The sequence below is a fragment of the Lampris incognitus genome, chromosome 16 (genome assembly GCF_029633865.1).
Source record: "Lampris incognitus isolate fLamInc1 chromosome 16, fLamInc1.hap2, whole genome shotgun sequence".
Classification (NCBI taxonomy): Eukaryota; Metazoa; Chordata; class Actinopteri; order Lampriformes; family Lampridae; genus Lampris; species Lampris incognitus.
The window spans coordinates 11,675,261-11,691,850 of NC_079226.1; the positions used below are offsets into that span (position 1 = coordinate 11,675,261).

Below are 16,590 nucleotides of genomic sequence, written 5' to 3' on the forward strand. Positions count from 1 at the left end.
TCAGTTCTCCACCATCTCAAATCCTCTCATCTGCTGTAACCCACTTTCCTCTTTTCTTCACCCTATTGATTGTTTCACAACCTTAATCATAATCAGCCACTTCTTTCCTGCCTGGTCCTCCTTATCCAGTACAACCCATTAACCCCCTCTGCATTCATTCAGTGTCCTTCATCTGATCTCTAAAGGCCTCGGGGGTGGCTTCCGGGTATCCCTCGCTCACCGCCTGACCAAACTTTTAATCACATTTCGTTCTACACTGGAAAGAAAACCTCTAACATAGAGATGCCAAAGTTTTTCTAGCCATGTGTTTTGGTCAGAAGATGAGGAGTAAGAGAGAGAGAGAAAGGAGTGTAAGAGAGAGAGTGGGGGGGAAAAAAAAGAGAAAGATACCCCGGATGACTGTCAAAGTGATCCCAGGGAAGGGAAGATCAATGATTGTAAAGCAAACGGTTAAACTACACCAGCGGCTGCTGCTTCGTTGGGCCACGATGGAAATAAATGACCGTAATTACATTCAACTGCAAACATCTGTGTGCAGGAGAGGGAGAGCAAAGAGATGGAGAGAGAGAGCGAGAGAGAGAGAAGCACAACTCCATTAGGGTAATGCGCAGTGAAATTTCACTCACAGTGCAGAAAGTCGTTAAGTGCCCTCCATCTGTCTTTCTGAGTTGAGGAAAATTTGAACACATTTATTATTTAAAATATCTTGGGCCTGCCATTATCGACCTCAACTTGCTCAAGCACCTTTTTGACTTTTTACTTGGTCATGCTTGGTTGAATGAGCCTGACTGAATAGCCAATCAAAAGGAAGTGAATTCACATAAGTGACATCTGAGTATCACCTGTATGATTTTTTTTTCTTTTTCTGCAGACATCAGTCACTCAGAAGTCCATTCTAACACCCAGATTGCACGCTCTGGTTTTAAAGGAATAGTTTGGATTTTTTAACGTCTATCCCTATTTTATACTCACCGCTCATTGGTAGGTTTCATTTTACAGTCGTCCGTCCTTTTCCTCATACTGGACACACAGCTCTGGACTGCCATTATGAACTTGATACAGGATAAATCAACAATCCTTGTTCGGTGCAAAAAAAAAACAACAAAAGAAAACACTCCATAGTTCAGCCAAAGCTAACTGGATGTTGCTGCGGTCTGTCAGCAAATTTGAGTCGTCATTTTTAAAAATTTAAAGTCATTTTCACAATCCGTTATGGTCGTTTCCTTCCATTTTACTTTACGGTACAGCAAAGCAAACACTAAAGAGGGACTTTAGCGTTAAAAACAAATGTAAATATTTTAAATGACCACTTGAATGTGCTGTCATATACTGCTGTAATACCATGTTAGCTTTGGCTGAATCGTGGGTTTTTTTTGGGGGGGGGGCCGTGCACTGAGCAAGGATTGTGGATTTGGCCTACATTAATTGCATTGAACTATAGATGGCAAGTTGAAGCTGTGTGGCCAGTATGAGGAAAAGGATGGATGTGTGTGAAAACAAAACCTACCTGTGTTCTACATAAGCAGTGAGTAAAAATATAGAGACAGACTTTTAAAAAATCCCAACTATTCCTTTAAGCTCCTGTAGATTTTCACCTACAGCCAACTCAATACAGCAACATCTTACTTAGCTTCTGCTTTCCTGTTTCCATCTTCTCTTCCATACCTGTCAGCATAACTTTAGATAATACTTACCTTTTATTTGCCTCTGAACTAGAGATTTTACTTTCCTGTTTGTGTACTTACTGTCTATCTTGATATTGTATATGTGCTTATACTTGTACGTGACTTTCTTCCACAATTTAAATGATCCTTATATTTACTTTTTTACTTAATTTCTACCAACTTCTTGTCGTCATCTTCGGGCGTCCCTACAGACACAATTGGCCAGGTGGGAAGCCGGATGTGGGTATATGTCTTGGTCGCTGCAAGAGCGCCTCCTCTGGTCAGTCAGGGTGCCTGTTTGGGGGGGGGGGTAGCGTGATCCTCCCACACGCTACATCCCCCTGGTGAAACTCCTCACTGTCAGGTGAAAAGAAGCGGCTGGCGACTCCACATGTATCGGAGGGATACATGTGGTAGTCTGCAGCGCTCCCCGGTTCGGCAGAGGGGGTGGAGCAGCAACCGGGACGGCTCAGAGAGCAGGGTGATTGGCCAGGTACAGTTGGGGAGGAAAGGGGGGGGGGCTTGTTGTCATTTGCTGACTTGTTTTTACTTATTTCTTAGTTTCTTACCATTTTCTTTACTGGTTTAAAATTATTACTCACCTTGCCTTATGCGTCAGAGAACTGGGCGTACCTTTATTGAGTCTGACAGTCATGGGATTGGGGCAAGGGGGAAGGCCAGGGGCCAAACCAGCTGGGAGAAATGTGCAGTTAGACCAAATTAAAAACAACAATTATGCCATATCTAACTTTCTGGTCTGTTTTTGCTGTGGTGTTTCATGTGCTGCAGCTGCTTCTTATGAGTTTTACTCAATACCTGAACGCCATCACACGGGAGTGCACATCTTTGCACGTGCTAGTTGTTTCTCATAAATATACAACATATTCATGGCTTACACAAACATGTTGTTCTCAGTGTTTTGGCTCCAGCTATTAAGTGTGGAAATAGATCTTTCAAAATGTTTTTAATACATACCAACTCTTGTCCACTGTTGTGTAACCGGCTATCCCTTTGTCGACTCACGAGTCAATCTGATGCAGGTTTTTATGCCAAGCCATTAATAACGTTTCGCAGGTTACACAAGTGCACAGTGTGCAGAAATTGCTCTGCATGAGATACTTGTGCTTTACCCTTTTCCTTACATTTGCACCTGTACTATTGATTTATGGGGGTGCAAATGATTTTCCAAGACAAATTCTCGCCCTTTGCAAGATTTTACAGCACTTCTATAATTGAGGGTCATTATGAGTTCATGGGTCGCAAACCTTGGATGGGATGAACTAATTCATCTCAAAACACATACTGTACTCACTCATGCAGGCCAACCTGGAGCGTCTGTCTGTTCTCACATGTAACAGCAATAGGACGGTAGACTACAAATATTTTAAAGACTCCACAACAGTTATCCATCCTCACAGACTCTCTGCAGGTCCAAACATCCCTTGGCCGCTGCCAGACTCGATTGTGCGACTAATCGAGTGTTGCTTTGCAGTGTTTAAACGAGTTTATCCCCCCCTTCCGGTTGCATCCCTCAACTTATTAACATTCAGCAGGGGGGATTAACAGTCCATGTGATGGATGGATGTCGTTGAGGGGTCTGACAACTGATTAATGCCTTAATTATCTCCAGCGAGGACCTGCCACTCCTCCCGGAGCTCACAGAGTAGTGAGCTGTGTGTGGCCCCGAACAGCGGCGCAGTGTTCAGGGCTCGCCCACCGCTATCTGCTCTACCAGGGTCACATTCATTTTCATCCCAGAGAACAATTTTACACTTTTTTATGCTGAGAAAGTTGTGCTACCTACCACAATGAAACAGTGCAGGAAGAGAGTTTGTTGGAGTATCTGCCTCTGTAGTGACCGACAGGGACTAATTTTCAGCGGAAGTCCTCTTCACTAAAGCCAGCCCGCACTGCGTTGTGACATCTGACTTAAGTCCAAGTAATGCTCAACATAAGAGCATCAGAATCAGATTTATCAGCTTCCAATAAAGTGGTGTGCTTCCACATAAAATTGGTTTGGGTTCGGCTCACAAGTCACAGAAGAGTATATACTACAGAGTATTTCCCTGAGTTAATTTCTCTGAGAGTGTTGTCCTGAGGATGAGTTGGTAAAATATTTTGCGTGTCAGAAAATTCTTTGATAAGAAAAGTGTCACCGAGATGCTGAGAGAAACCAGCCACAGCGATGCCACTTTCCTGAGAAATTGTGGCTCACAAATTCAGACATGGCTCCATCAGTTTCAGCTGCTAACAGCTCAGTATTTGGCATTCAGGTGTGATGAATAGAAAACTGAGAGAGAATTGAGAGGGTGTATTCACAAAAGCACAACGCTTGTTTTGTATTTTTTTTTTAAATGGAACCCAGAGCTGACCCTTGAGATCCACACCTTCAAATTTCAGTACAGGCTGATAACGTAAAGCAGCTCACCATCACATGTTTGAACAGCCATGAACATACTTAGGTACCCATATGTCATATCACGTTTCATTTCATGCATCAGAAAGCCTTCATCTTCAGTGAATCAGTTTGGATACCTGTCAAACAATATTATATTGGGTTTAGTTTGCTAATGAGGCCAGTTTTTCAGATATCTCTTTTTTGTGCCCGTAGAACCACAGACGGTGGGAATACTTAAAGGGGTTATGATCCGTTTTTTAAGGTGGCATCACAAAATTTTAATTTTCTAATGCCCACTTTTCTTCCAAATATTTACTTTTCGTATCTTCTTCTTTTTTGTTTTGTTTTTTGGATTTTCCCCCCTTTTCTCCCCAATTGTATCCGGCCAATTACCCCACTCTTCCGAGCCGTCCTGGTCGCTGCTCCACCCCCCCCCCCCTCTGCTGAGCAGGGGAGGGCTGCAGACTACCAAATGTCTCCTCTGATACATGTGGAGTCGCCAGCCGCTTCTTTTCACCTGACAGTGAGGAGTTTTGCCACGGGGAGGTAGCACGTGAGAGGATCACGCTATCCCCCCCGAACAGGCGCCCCTACCGACCAGAGGAGGCGCTCGTGCTGCGACCAGGACACACACCCACATCCGGCTTCCCACCCGCAGGCACGGCCTATTGTGTCTGTAGGGACGCCCGACCAAGCCGGAGGTAACACGGGTTTGAACCAGCGATCCCCGTGTTGGTAGGCAGTGGAATAGACCACTACGCCCCCTGGACGCGCCTGGTTGTAGTTTCTTCTTCTAAATGTATTAATTCCCCAAACGCAGTGTTTACCTTGAAAAGTGGATGAGTGGTCGTAAATGAGAGACCCCTTCAACAGTCAGGTGAGCTTTGTGCAGTTTTGTGTCCTAAGTCAGTGTTTCTCAACCGGGGGTCCGCGGACCCCTAGTGGTCCGTGGTGTAATTGTAAGGGGTCCGTGAAAATAAAATATCTTTAAAAAAAAGATCCTATGACATTTATAGAAATAGGATTATTTTACTCAAATGTGACTGAGACCTTTATCTACCTAAACTATAAAGGGTAACAGGACTTTTTTCTCTGATTACATCTGTTTCACAAGTGTAATTTATTGTATTGTAATAAGAGATCTCGCTCCCGTTTGCATTGTTAAAAGTTACCGCATAAAAATTCTGTTGTTACATATATCTGAAAGTTACTGAATACATATTCTGTTTTGTTACATATATCTGAAAGTTACTGCATAAGAATTCTGTTTTGTTAATTATGTCTAAGTTACAACTGAAAGCTCTTATTTTTGCCCCAAAGAGTGAATAAATGCTATAATGCAATTTAAAATGCAGTTTCTACTGTTTCTATCAAATTGCAACCCCCCTCCCCCAAGATCAGGTGGAGGGGTCCTCAGGGTAGATCAAAAATACGCAGGGGGTCCAGGACCCCAAAAAGGTTGAGAACCACTGTCCTAAGTGATACCAAGGGACAGTTGTGAGCTGAAGCTTTCTGCAAGATAAAGATGAACTCGAAACGTCTCGGCTAGCCTGGAGTGGACTTAACTCAGCTGTTGTAACTATCAAAACATTCACAAAGAGCGTCAGCCTCAGATGTGAAATTCTATCAAAGGAAAGAGACTTTTTTTTTTTGGATGCTCCTCCTGTGGTCATGTCAGGGTGCGGTGAAATGAGAATGACTGTTTACTCTTTGCCAACAGAAGGTGTCAATTGATTTTCCTTCCATTTAAAAGCTTTTCATACAGGGTCACTTATAAGCTGAATGCTATGATGTTGCCACGCTGCAAATTCACCTCTCAGAATAAATAGATTTAAGCCCTGTACAATCACACAAAAACATGCACATTGGCTTGCATATACACATTATCATACAATACGCCTACTCACAAATATACATACGTATACACACATATATACATATATATATATATATATATATATATACACACACAGAGACTCAAGTTAAATGTTTGCTTTTCTTTTTGATTTTTTTTTTCTTTTCCAGATGGTTTGGACAAAGCTTTTGGTTCACCAATACACTTACAAACAGATCCTGTTGTATTTCATCAAAAAAAATACTGCAACTCTCTCCTGTTTGGGGTGAAAGGTACTCAAAGGATGTTTTGTGCTGTGTTGTATTTTTTTATTGCAGGTGTGTGACTGGTGCAAACACATTCGTCACACCAAGGAATATTTGGATTTCGGTGCCGGCGAGCGGAGGCTGCAGTTCTGCAGTGCCAAATGCCTCAACCAATATAAGATGGACATTTTCTACAAAGAGACCCAGGCTGCCCTGCCGGGGGCGTTATGTAACCCAGCTCACGGGGGTAATGGGGAGGGAAAGGGGGAGTGTAGTGGCGCAGTACAGCTACTAACTCCCGAATCCTGGGGAACGCCATTAACGGACCCTCGACGCAAAGCCCCCTCGCCAGGAGGGCCCACCACAGCCTCCACTCTGCCTCCCCCCTCCACCTCCTCTGCTGCCTCTCCCTCTGACACAGGTGCTGTCTACTCCCCGTCGTCTGCCTCCTCAGCCAAGATTCCCACGCCCAGACCGCACGAGAGTCCCACACTCCCCCCTCCGCCAGTCCCCACCTTGCACGCCCCCATGGGAGTACCCCCAGGAAGCCCCCCCATGATAATGACCCCCCGGGGGCCTGTGCCCCTCCCCTTCTTCATGGAACATCAGATGATGCAGCAAATTCGCCCACCATTCCTTCGCCCCTCAGGCCATGTGGCCGGTCCAAACAGCCCCCTGTCAAACCCGATCATCCCCGGCATTGGCCCACCACCACCCCCTAGGACCCTTGGTCCCCCATCCAGTCCCATGCACAGGCCTCTGCTATCTCCGCATGTCCACCCCTCCTCCAACACCAACCCAGGCATGATACCTCCCCACCCCGGTCTCCCCATGCCAGGCCTGCCCCCCTTCCCCCCAATCGGCATGATGCCAAACGGACCCATCCCCATGCCTCCAATGATGAACTTCGGTATGCCGTCTTTGGCTCCCCTGGTTCCCCCACCCACTCTTTTAGTCCCATACCCTGTCATCGTACCCCTGCCAGTGCCAATCCCCATCCCCATCCCCATTCCCTTCAGACCCAAGACGTCCAGAGACCAGCCGGACAGCAGTGGCCCCATCCCGACTGCTCCCGAATCCTCAGAGCCCTCGGCCTCTTCGCCACCGTCTCCCGGCTCCTCCGGAGGAGACCGGCTGGACCAAAAAGTAGGTCCATTCAGTACAAGGCCCCTTTCTCCTGCGTTTTCTCACTACAGCCCCGGCCAGTCAGGCTCTGGCTCAGACCGAAGTCGGACTGCGTTGGTGGACTTGACTGTGAAGGCAGAGGACAGTTCGGAAAGCCTGTGTCTATCTGGTGGCCCTGGACTAATGGATGAGGTAATCGATTTAACCATGGGCCATCGCTCCTGTCAGCAGCAGGTCATTCAGAGAATGGTACCGGCGGTCAAGGTCAAAGTGGAGGCAGAAGTGGACTCAAGTTCTCCATCTGCTGCCGGGCTGGGGAGAGAAGGAAAGGAGAATGGGGAGGGGAGGGAAGCGGCTATCTCACAGGGCTGTAGTGCTGAGGAGGTGGAAGGAGCCGCGAACACTAAAACACTGGAGTCGTCTTGCCCACCATGCAGCGACGACAGCTCTTCTGGCAGTGCCGAGCCTCCGTTACCACAGCCCAATCCCTGTGTCTCTACCCTCCCAAATTTTCCCATCCAACCCGGACACAATACAATACGGACACAAACTCAATCCCTGCACCAAACCCAAGCTAGTCCTGCAAACCTGTGCAACGTCATTGTCAATGGCACTGGGTGGCACACACTCCTCACGCCAGCCTCTGAGCCTTGTCCAGACCGGAAAGGAGATGGTGGAGCAGGAGGAGGAGGTGAGGACCAGCCGGCCAACGGGGAGCTGGAAAGGGAAGATCTGAAAGAGAACAGCTGTTCTGTGGCAGAATGGGAGGCAAGGAAGAGGAGTTCAGCTGAGGAAGAGGCAGTGGGAACGGGGGAGGGTAAGCCGGACCCTGACTCTGGCCTGGAGGAAGGCGAGCATGCCTACGCCCTGCTGCCAACTGGAGGCTGCGTGGTCATCCAGCCCGTGCCAAAGCCTGGTGCCGACAAGACGGCCATCCTGTCCTGCTCCATCAGCACACCGTTATCTGCTGCTGGCAGCCCTGAACTCGAACCACCGCTGAAGAGGAGGTGTTTGCGAATTCGCAATCAGAACAAATAAGGTAGGGTTACCTTGTCAAAGCCCCTACAAATTCACATAAATGTATCGAAACACATTTGATTTCTAACCAAAAATTCTTGCAAACAATTGGTGAGGTTTGATGTTTTGAAATGTCTCCTTCGAAAGCATGCAAGTTTTCCCATTTTAAAATGATGGCATTTTAGCAAAAGCTGGCACACAATGGGCCTCATGCATGAACATTTCCTCTGATTTGTCTGACATCTCTTTCATGTATTCATCCCAAAGGTGCATACAGACAAATGCACTTGTTTACCCAATGTCTACATTTACATAACATTGCAGCCATATTTCACCATTTGAGATGAGAACGGGTTCCCATTTTATAAGAAAGATTGTTGCTTTCCACTGATTGGCAAGTACACATGTTCTGCAAAGAGCAAATACATCTTGAATTTCAATGGATTCGTCTTGCACGGCTCAAACCAGGCTTTACGATGCTCTCTGTGAGCTGTTAATTAAATGTTGTGCTGTTCAAGAGCATGAATTAAAGACTCATCATGCTGCTGCAGTAAAATTAAATGATTATTATGAATTGGCATAAGTAATCATGACAAAAGAAGAAAGTCAAGCCACATGTATCATCTGGTCAGATGAAAGCTAAATAACGGCCCAATTTTTTTATAAAACTGGTGGCATAGTTTATGGAGATTTGGCAAAGACAAACAAAAGTCCCTGACTGCTGACATGGAACAATCTAAACATAAAAATGTACTACTTCGGGGTGTCTGAGTGGCGTGGCGGTCTAATCCGTTGCCTACCAACATGGGGATTGCTGGTTCGAATCCCTGTGTTACCGCCGGCTTGGTCGGGCATCCCTATGGACACACTAAACGTGTCTGAGGGTGGGAAGCCGGATGTGGGTATGTGTCCTGATCGCTGCACTAGCGATGGGGAAACGGGGGAATAGCGTGATCCTCCCACATGCTACATCCTCCTGGTGAAACTCCTCACTGTCAGGTGAAAGGAGGAGGCTGGTGACTCCACATATATCAGAGGAGGCATGTGGTAGTCTGCAGCCCTCCCTGGATTGGCAGAGGGGGTTGGAGTAGCAATCAGGACAGCTCGGAAAATAGTGTAATTGGCCAAGTACAATTGGGGAGAAAAAGGAGGAAAAAATCCCCCCCCCCAAAAAAAGTACTACTTCAAATGTCATCACTTACTTTTTCAGCTATAAAAACACAAGACACATATTCTATCCATCCATATATTATCTATACCCGCTTCTTCCAATTCAGGGTCATAGGGGAGCTGCAGCCTTTCCCAGCAGGCATTGGGCAAAGATTTAAAGGGACAAGATATGAATAATAAAATATAAAATACATTACATTAAATTAAGTCTTTTTTGTCACTGAAGCGTTCTCAGTCTGTGTGTAGCAACTATACTATATTACATAATGTTTATATCTAAAATCAGGAAACGTGGCCGTCTGGGTCGCGTAGCGGTCTATTCCGTTGCCTACCAACACAGCGATCGCCGGTTCGAATCCCCGTGTTACCTCCGGCTTAGTCGGGCGTCCCTACAGACACAATTGGCCGTGTCTGAGGGTGGGAAGCCGGATGTGGGTATGTGTCCTGGTTGCTGCACTAGCGCCTCCTCTGGTCGGTTGGGGCACTTGTTCAGGGGAGAGGGGGAACTGGGGTGAATAGCGTGATCCTCCCATGCGCTACGTCCCCCTGGCGAAACTCCTCACTGTCAGGTGAAAAGAAGCGGCTGGAGACTCCACGTGTATCGGAGGAGGCATGTGGTAGGCTGATTGGCAGAGGGGACGGAGCAGCAACCGGGACGGCTCGGAAGAGTGGGGTAATTGGCCGGATACAATTGGGGAGAACGGGGGGGAGGTGGTGAATAGATAAATCAGGAAACTTCAGTGAATTCCAGCATTTTTTGAAACATGCATGACATACAAATCTGTACACATGGTTCATGAATGAGGCCTGTGGGTCGTAGCATATTTACTCTGTTTCAAATGACCGCCTGCACCAAAACAGTTGTGAGCATGCTCTCCCATAACTCAAGTTTTATTTTCACCCCTACTTCGTTTCACAGATATGTGCTCTGAGGACCGCTGTGCCATCAATGACGCTTGCTTTCCCAATGAGCACCTCCCCAGCAACCCCCCCCCCACTCACACACACACACACACACACCAAGACAACCACCGCATATGCACATACATTGCTCTCCTCACCCACAGTCCATTCTACCAGCATCATGAGCAGCCTTTGAAGCCCGATGAGAGTCCAACCAAAACTTGTTTATCTGTACCATGATGGAGCGGACAGGATTTCATTTTGTCTGTCTGACAGATTCTCACGTCAGCTCTATGGACTATATATATATATATCTTACAGGCTCAACGTCGGGCTTATCTGAAAAAGCCAGCAGGATCTCTTGACTCCAGACCAGAGCTGCTGATAAACGCCACAGGAAGACTTTACCCTATTTGCATTTTCTTCTCATTCTGAGACATTCAGCCCACACTGCCCCCTTTTCACCCTGATCCACCTTCTCCTGTGTAAGCAAGTGCTTTCTGTCATTTTTGTAATGATTCTGTTATCATGCGATACACTGTATAGTGAGTGTCGGGTTTGAAAACTTTGCGCTTGGGCAATGAGCGGTCGTCATTGCCTCATAAGATGCTCCCTGTTCTGGTTCGTACCGGGCCGGCCTGGTGCCCCGCTGAAGGTACAAACATTTCTCGACCAGTTGCCAAGCAGTGTTTTTTTTTGTTTTTTGTTTTTGCAATCAACATTGACATGGTTTTTCACACAGCTTGTTGTTATGACACACAGTTCAGATAGCTTTGACTTCAAAATGAAAGACCCACGCAGCTGGCAAGAAACAAAAAGGCAGAAAACTTTCTACCCTGTCCTAAGCTCCTGAGCTTGTACACAACTAGCACAAAGAGAACCTGCCAACCTGATACCAAGCTCTATGACTGATGTTGATGGGTGGGTAGCCAAAAACAAGCAAGTTATGAATATTTCCAGTTAACAAGATGTGTTTAATGAGCGATGAAGTGTCAAGAATATCCGTCCCAAGTTTCAGCAGAGGACATTTTAACCTTCGTTTCTATAATTACAATTAAAGTCGAACCGAGATTGAAACGCAAACATTTTCTACATCACATTAATTCAATCAGCATGCATTTTGTTCTCTTTTGCGACTGAAATATAAGTTAAAAAAAAAAGAAAAAAGGTAGAATTCAGTTTTTCTATTTTTCCACTTTTAAAAGAGCGCCACCTAGTTCAGTTTCTCTCAAGCGGTTCTTTTCTTACAACACCGACGACGCCATCAAACACTCATTTACATGCAGCCAATCGGATCACATCGGAACGTCACACCCTGCACACCTTTACCGCCAACCTTTGCTTGTACCTGTCACTCAAAGGTCAGCTCATGAATATTAATGAGGGCCAAACCCCTCCCTCGGCCCTTGAGACGACTGAGGACGGTAATGGGCGAAAGTATAAAAAACACAATATTAGTCATTTACAAACACAAATTGTTGCTGAATGTTTAATTACGCCTTGTTTGAGGCTTTTAGACGTGAAAAGTTCAGTCTGACGCAAGATTTCGCTCCGACTTCAAGCGACAGAAAAATCAAAAGAGGTTTACACGTATAAATGTGAGTAAGAAAGAAGAAAACGTGATGCAAAATTAGGGGGACAACAGGGTAGCACGTACCAGCAAAGCAGTACTGCGTATGTGCGGGTGGAATCGTGCGATCTCTGCCGCTTGTGTTTGCTCTTAGATTTCAGATAGGGTGCCAAAGATGCACGCACATCCAAACAAAACAAACACACAAAAGAGGTCAAACTCGGATGAGCGAAATACAAGGTCACACGTTAGATAGAGGAGTCATTCTTACTGTAGTTTCCTGCGGGGCGAGGAACGCCACCTGCACGCCTCAACAACAAACCCCGCTATTGACAGGAGCCCGCCGCTCATCGTATACCTCCCCCCGTAAATAAACCCGAGCCCAGGGTGTCTGAGACTTTCTCTGGAGGCTCGCCGCACCTCTGAAAGGAGTCTGGGCGCACAGTATGGAAGAAGTAGGGCCCGCTGCCAGCCTACAGGGGGTGTCTCCTCTGTGACGCGTTACCGGTGATGCTCCTGTCGGGGGTCAGTCTGAAGTAGCTGCACCAGAGGAGAGAGGAGACAGAGGGAAGCCAGCTCCTCCCCGAATAACCTCCAGAGGGACCTGGACAAAAACTGTCGGAAATAATACAAACGAGACTAAAATCGAAGTCGTGAAGAAAAGGTTCATTTTGGGATATCATGTTGGCTCGGCGGCCCCCTTGCTTCGTTCTGTTTTGCCAGCTTCTGCGTTGCGTTAACGCCGACGTCCTCCCACAGACACAGGCCCCGCTGCCATCGCTGAGTTCTGTTTTGCGTAGATATCAGAACCGTTTGCGTGTCACGCCGCCCGTCGAGTCCCTCGTCTGATCCGGCGTCGCCACGGCTTCGCCCCGCGAACCCGGACGACGCCGGATGGCAACGAAAAGGGGATCTCGGTGATGATCAGCCGACGCGTACCTGCCAAAAGGGTGATAAGCACTTCCTGTGGGGAAGGGTTCAGGACCGATAGCAGTATTAGCCCGTTTTTTGTGATTTGCTCATGTGACGTAGACCGGGGAAGTAAGGGGGGGGACCACAGCTCTGCATCAAATCCATAACACGGTACATGAAAACATACCCCCCCCCACCCCCCCGGGCACGATCCCTTCTTATCGGCCCTTCTCTTCTGAAACCTCTGCCCTCTCTTATTTCCTGTTGTCATGAGCAGCAACAGCGAAGTGGGTTCTTTGACCTATCCAATCAGCTGTTTCAATCTAATGAGCGTCAGCGTGCAAACATGCAAGCGCACAAGAACAACACACACACACACACACACACACACACACACACAGACACACACACACACACACACGAAGAAACCCTATTGTATGTATTGTGTGTAAACATTGCGTGAGCAATCTGGCAGCCTGGGCTTAAGCGGTGTGCGTGTGTGTGTGTGTGTGTGTGTGTGTGTGTGTGTGTGTGTGTGTGTGTGTGCGCGTGTGTGTGTGTGTGCGTGTGTGTCCAGCTGATATTAGAGAGTGTTGACTCAGAGCGAGCAGTGTGCAACTCTATCTGTTGACTGTTAGTCAGGCATTTAGGCTCAGTCTGTCGCTGGCCAAGGCCCGGGTTCGGTGTCACTTGAAGTATTTCCTTGCCCCTTCTTCATTTCCCTGTGAGCAGGGACGGGGGAAAACGCTCCTTTTTTTCCCCAACCGGTTTTCTCCTCTTCTTCTTTCAGAAGTTCGGCCGCTCTCGTCTCATCTTTCCCCCCCCCCCCTTTCGTTTGCAAGTAGCGCAAATGTTTGGTTTTTTTGTTTACCGCTTGTTTTGTGATGTTCAAATGACCCTGGGAAGTTGTTTGCATGCGTTGCACCTCCAGACCCGCACATACGGATCAGACTGATCAAAGCAGGTTTCTGTGCCCACCCGCACTCGGGCGCTCACTTGCCCCGCTGTAGGTCCCCTCTGTGAAAGCACAGACACCGAGTCTGATGTGGCCTTGAAACTGGACGCTTCAGTTGTATCCGTCTGTGCTCCCGCCATGTGTGGGAGTCGCACAAAACAAAGACAGCAAAACAGACTGTCCTTCATCTGGATGGTTGATAGGTCACAGCTTCCTGTCCTTGTTGTGCGTCGGCTGTGTAGCCGTGTGCCATACGGCTACACAGCCATTTAACTCACCTTACATGACCTTATGGACACTCGGTACAGACTGATGAGGAAGGAGGGCTGAGTTGGGAAATGCAACTCTCCCAGTTTAACTGTTGCTCTCTCTCTCTCTCTCTCTCTTGCTCTCTCCCTCAATGTCTCTCTCTCTCTCTCTCTCTCTGTCTCTCTGTTGCTCACTTTCTTTCTTGCTCTCTCTCCCTCTCTCTCTCCCTCTCTGTCTCTCTTGCTATCTTTCTCTCTCTCTAGCTATCTGTCTCTCTCCCTCCCTCTTTCTCTCTTGCTCTCTTTCCCTCTCTCTGGCTCTACAGCTCTCTCTCTTGCTCTCTCTTTCGCGCTCTCTACCTCTCTCTCTGTCTCTATGTACCTCTCTGTCTGTCTCTCTCTCTTGCTCTTTCCCTCTGTCTCTACCTCTTTGTCTCTGCCTCTGTCTGTCTGTCTATCTCTACCCCTGTCTCACTGTCTTTACCCATCTCTCTACCTTTCTCTCTGTCTCTCTCTCTACCTCTCTGTCTGTCTGTCTGTCTCTCTTGCTCTCTTTCCCTCTGTCTCTCTACCTCTCTGTCTGTCTGTCTGTCTCTCTACCTCTCTGTCTGTCTTGCTCTATTTCTCTCTATCTCGCTCTCTCTACCTGTCTCTCTCGACCTCTCTCTGTCTCTCTCTCTCTACCCCTGTCTCGCTCTCTTTACCCATCTCTCTCTCTACCTTTCTCTCTGTCTCTCTCTCTACCTCTGTCTGTCTGTCTGTCTGTCTGTCTGTCTGTCTGTCTGTCTGTCTGTCTGTCTGTCTGTCTGTCTCTCTTGCTCTCTTTCCCTCTGTCTCCCTACCTGTTTGTCTCACTCTATCTTTCTCTATCTCGCTCTCTCACTACCTGTCTCTCTACCCCTCTCTGTCTCTCTCTACCTCTCTCTGTCTCTCTCTCTCTCTCTCATCCCCTCTGTCTCGCGCTCTCTACCCCCCCCCCCATGCACACACACACACATACACACACATGCATACATAGGAGCATGCTCGGTTGTGTCTGATGCCCCTCGTCAGCACAGCAAGTCAGTGCTGCACACCGGTGTACATGTTTGAGCGGTATGAAAGCCTACTCTGCGGGGGGTGGGGGGGGGGTCTGCAGCCTGGACCACCGATTCGGGTTTATTTGACAGCAGACAAACTCTTAAGACTCTCGACAAATCTCCAGCATTCCTTTTTACCAGATGAACTAAAGGCCTGGTCAACAGCCTGAATTATGCAATGACACCTCCATCAAACTAAACGGAGACGAGCGGCTCCCACGCGGGACAAAGGACACGACGGGGGTTCACGTTGAAGACGACAGAGAAGTTGCCTTAACTCTTTGCTTGTATAATCTCCACGGTTAAGACGATGTTGCTCGCTTGTAAAGAAGACTCGCCCCTCTTTGTACTGAACGAGACGCACCAATAAGAAGTCCAACAACTTTGTTATCTTGCTAGTGTTCATGTATAGATGATCAGCTCTTTTCTGTAAACTTGTATGGACCGTCACCTTTTTTGCTAAGAAAAAAAAAAAAGATAATAATAAAATTGAAAAAAAAAACAAAAAAAAACCACGACCCAACCCCAAGCCCTCGCCCTTCGACATTCAATCTGTTCAATGTTTTAACTTGTGGTGGACTGTCAACCTTTTTGGTGTACATTTTATAGTATTATTTATTGTTGACAAGTTTTGCATTTGCAAACAATAATAAAAAAAAAAAAGTGAAGGTGGTTTTGACCTGAGCGCTCTATTCCAGTGTAAATGCCTGGTGAACAGTGAGATGCTTTCTTTTATAAACCAAAACGGAGAAAACAGCAACACGAGGAGATGACCCGTGTCTCTTTACACTGAGGTGTTAACATGACATAACGTGGCCAAAAAATACTGCTTTTTGGGACAGAATGATTTTTTTTTTTTGTGTTGTAATTGTATTTGTTTTATCCAGTGAATTGCTCATAAAGACGAATAAACAAGAGGCACACACCCATCTGTTTGCACCGGCTCATATCTGTCTTACCACACCCAACGTGACGTATGCATGTGTTTGTGCAACCACGTGCAGAGATAAAGACAAACAGATACAGATAAAACACACTGTAGGGCGTCCGGGTAGCCTAGCGGTCTACTCCGTTGCCTACCAACACGGGGATCGCTGGTTCGAATCCCCATGTTGCCTCCGGCCTGGTCAGGCGTCCCTACAGACACAGTTGGCCGTGTCTGCGGGGGGGATCCTACGTCCCCCTGACAAAACCAAGGCTGGATTATGGACTGGGCATGCTGGGCGAGTGCCTCGGGGCCCCGGACCACGAGGGGCCCCAAAAGGTCAGGGGTATTGTGTTCGCATACAATAGGGATCCCCAGTCATACCCTACAAGGGACGTTTGTTCCAACCATCTCTATTGATGCAGGAGCCCCAAGCTACAGTCTCTACTAATGCAGGGCCCCAAGCTACAAAGTCTCTATTGATGCGGGGCCCCAAGCTACAGCTTCTATTGGTGCAGGGTCCA

At 47.3% G+C, this 16,590-nt stretch overlaps 1 protein-coding gene across 1 annotated transcript in view; it reads left to right on the plus strand.

Moving 5' to 3' along the window:
• sobpa (sine oculis binding protein homolog (Drosophila) a) overlaps nt 1-8,325 on the plus strand; it is a 41,324-nt gene extending 32,999 nt beyond the window's left edge. Inside the window, exon 7 of the mRNA XM_056296430.1 lies at nt 6,235-8,325. Within this exon, the coding sequence (XP_056152405.1) occupies nt 6,235-8,325 (2,091 nt within the window). The remainder of the gene's footprint in view (nt 1-6,234) is intronic.
• The last annotated feature ends 8,265 nt before the right edge of the window (nt 8,326-16,590 follow it).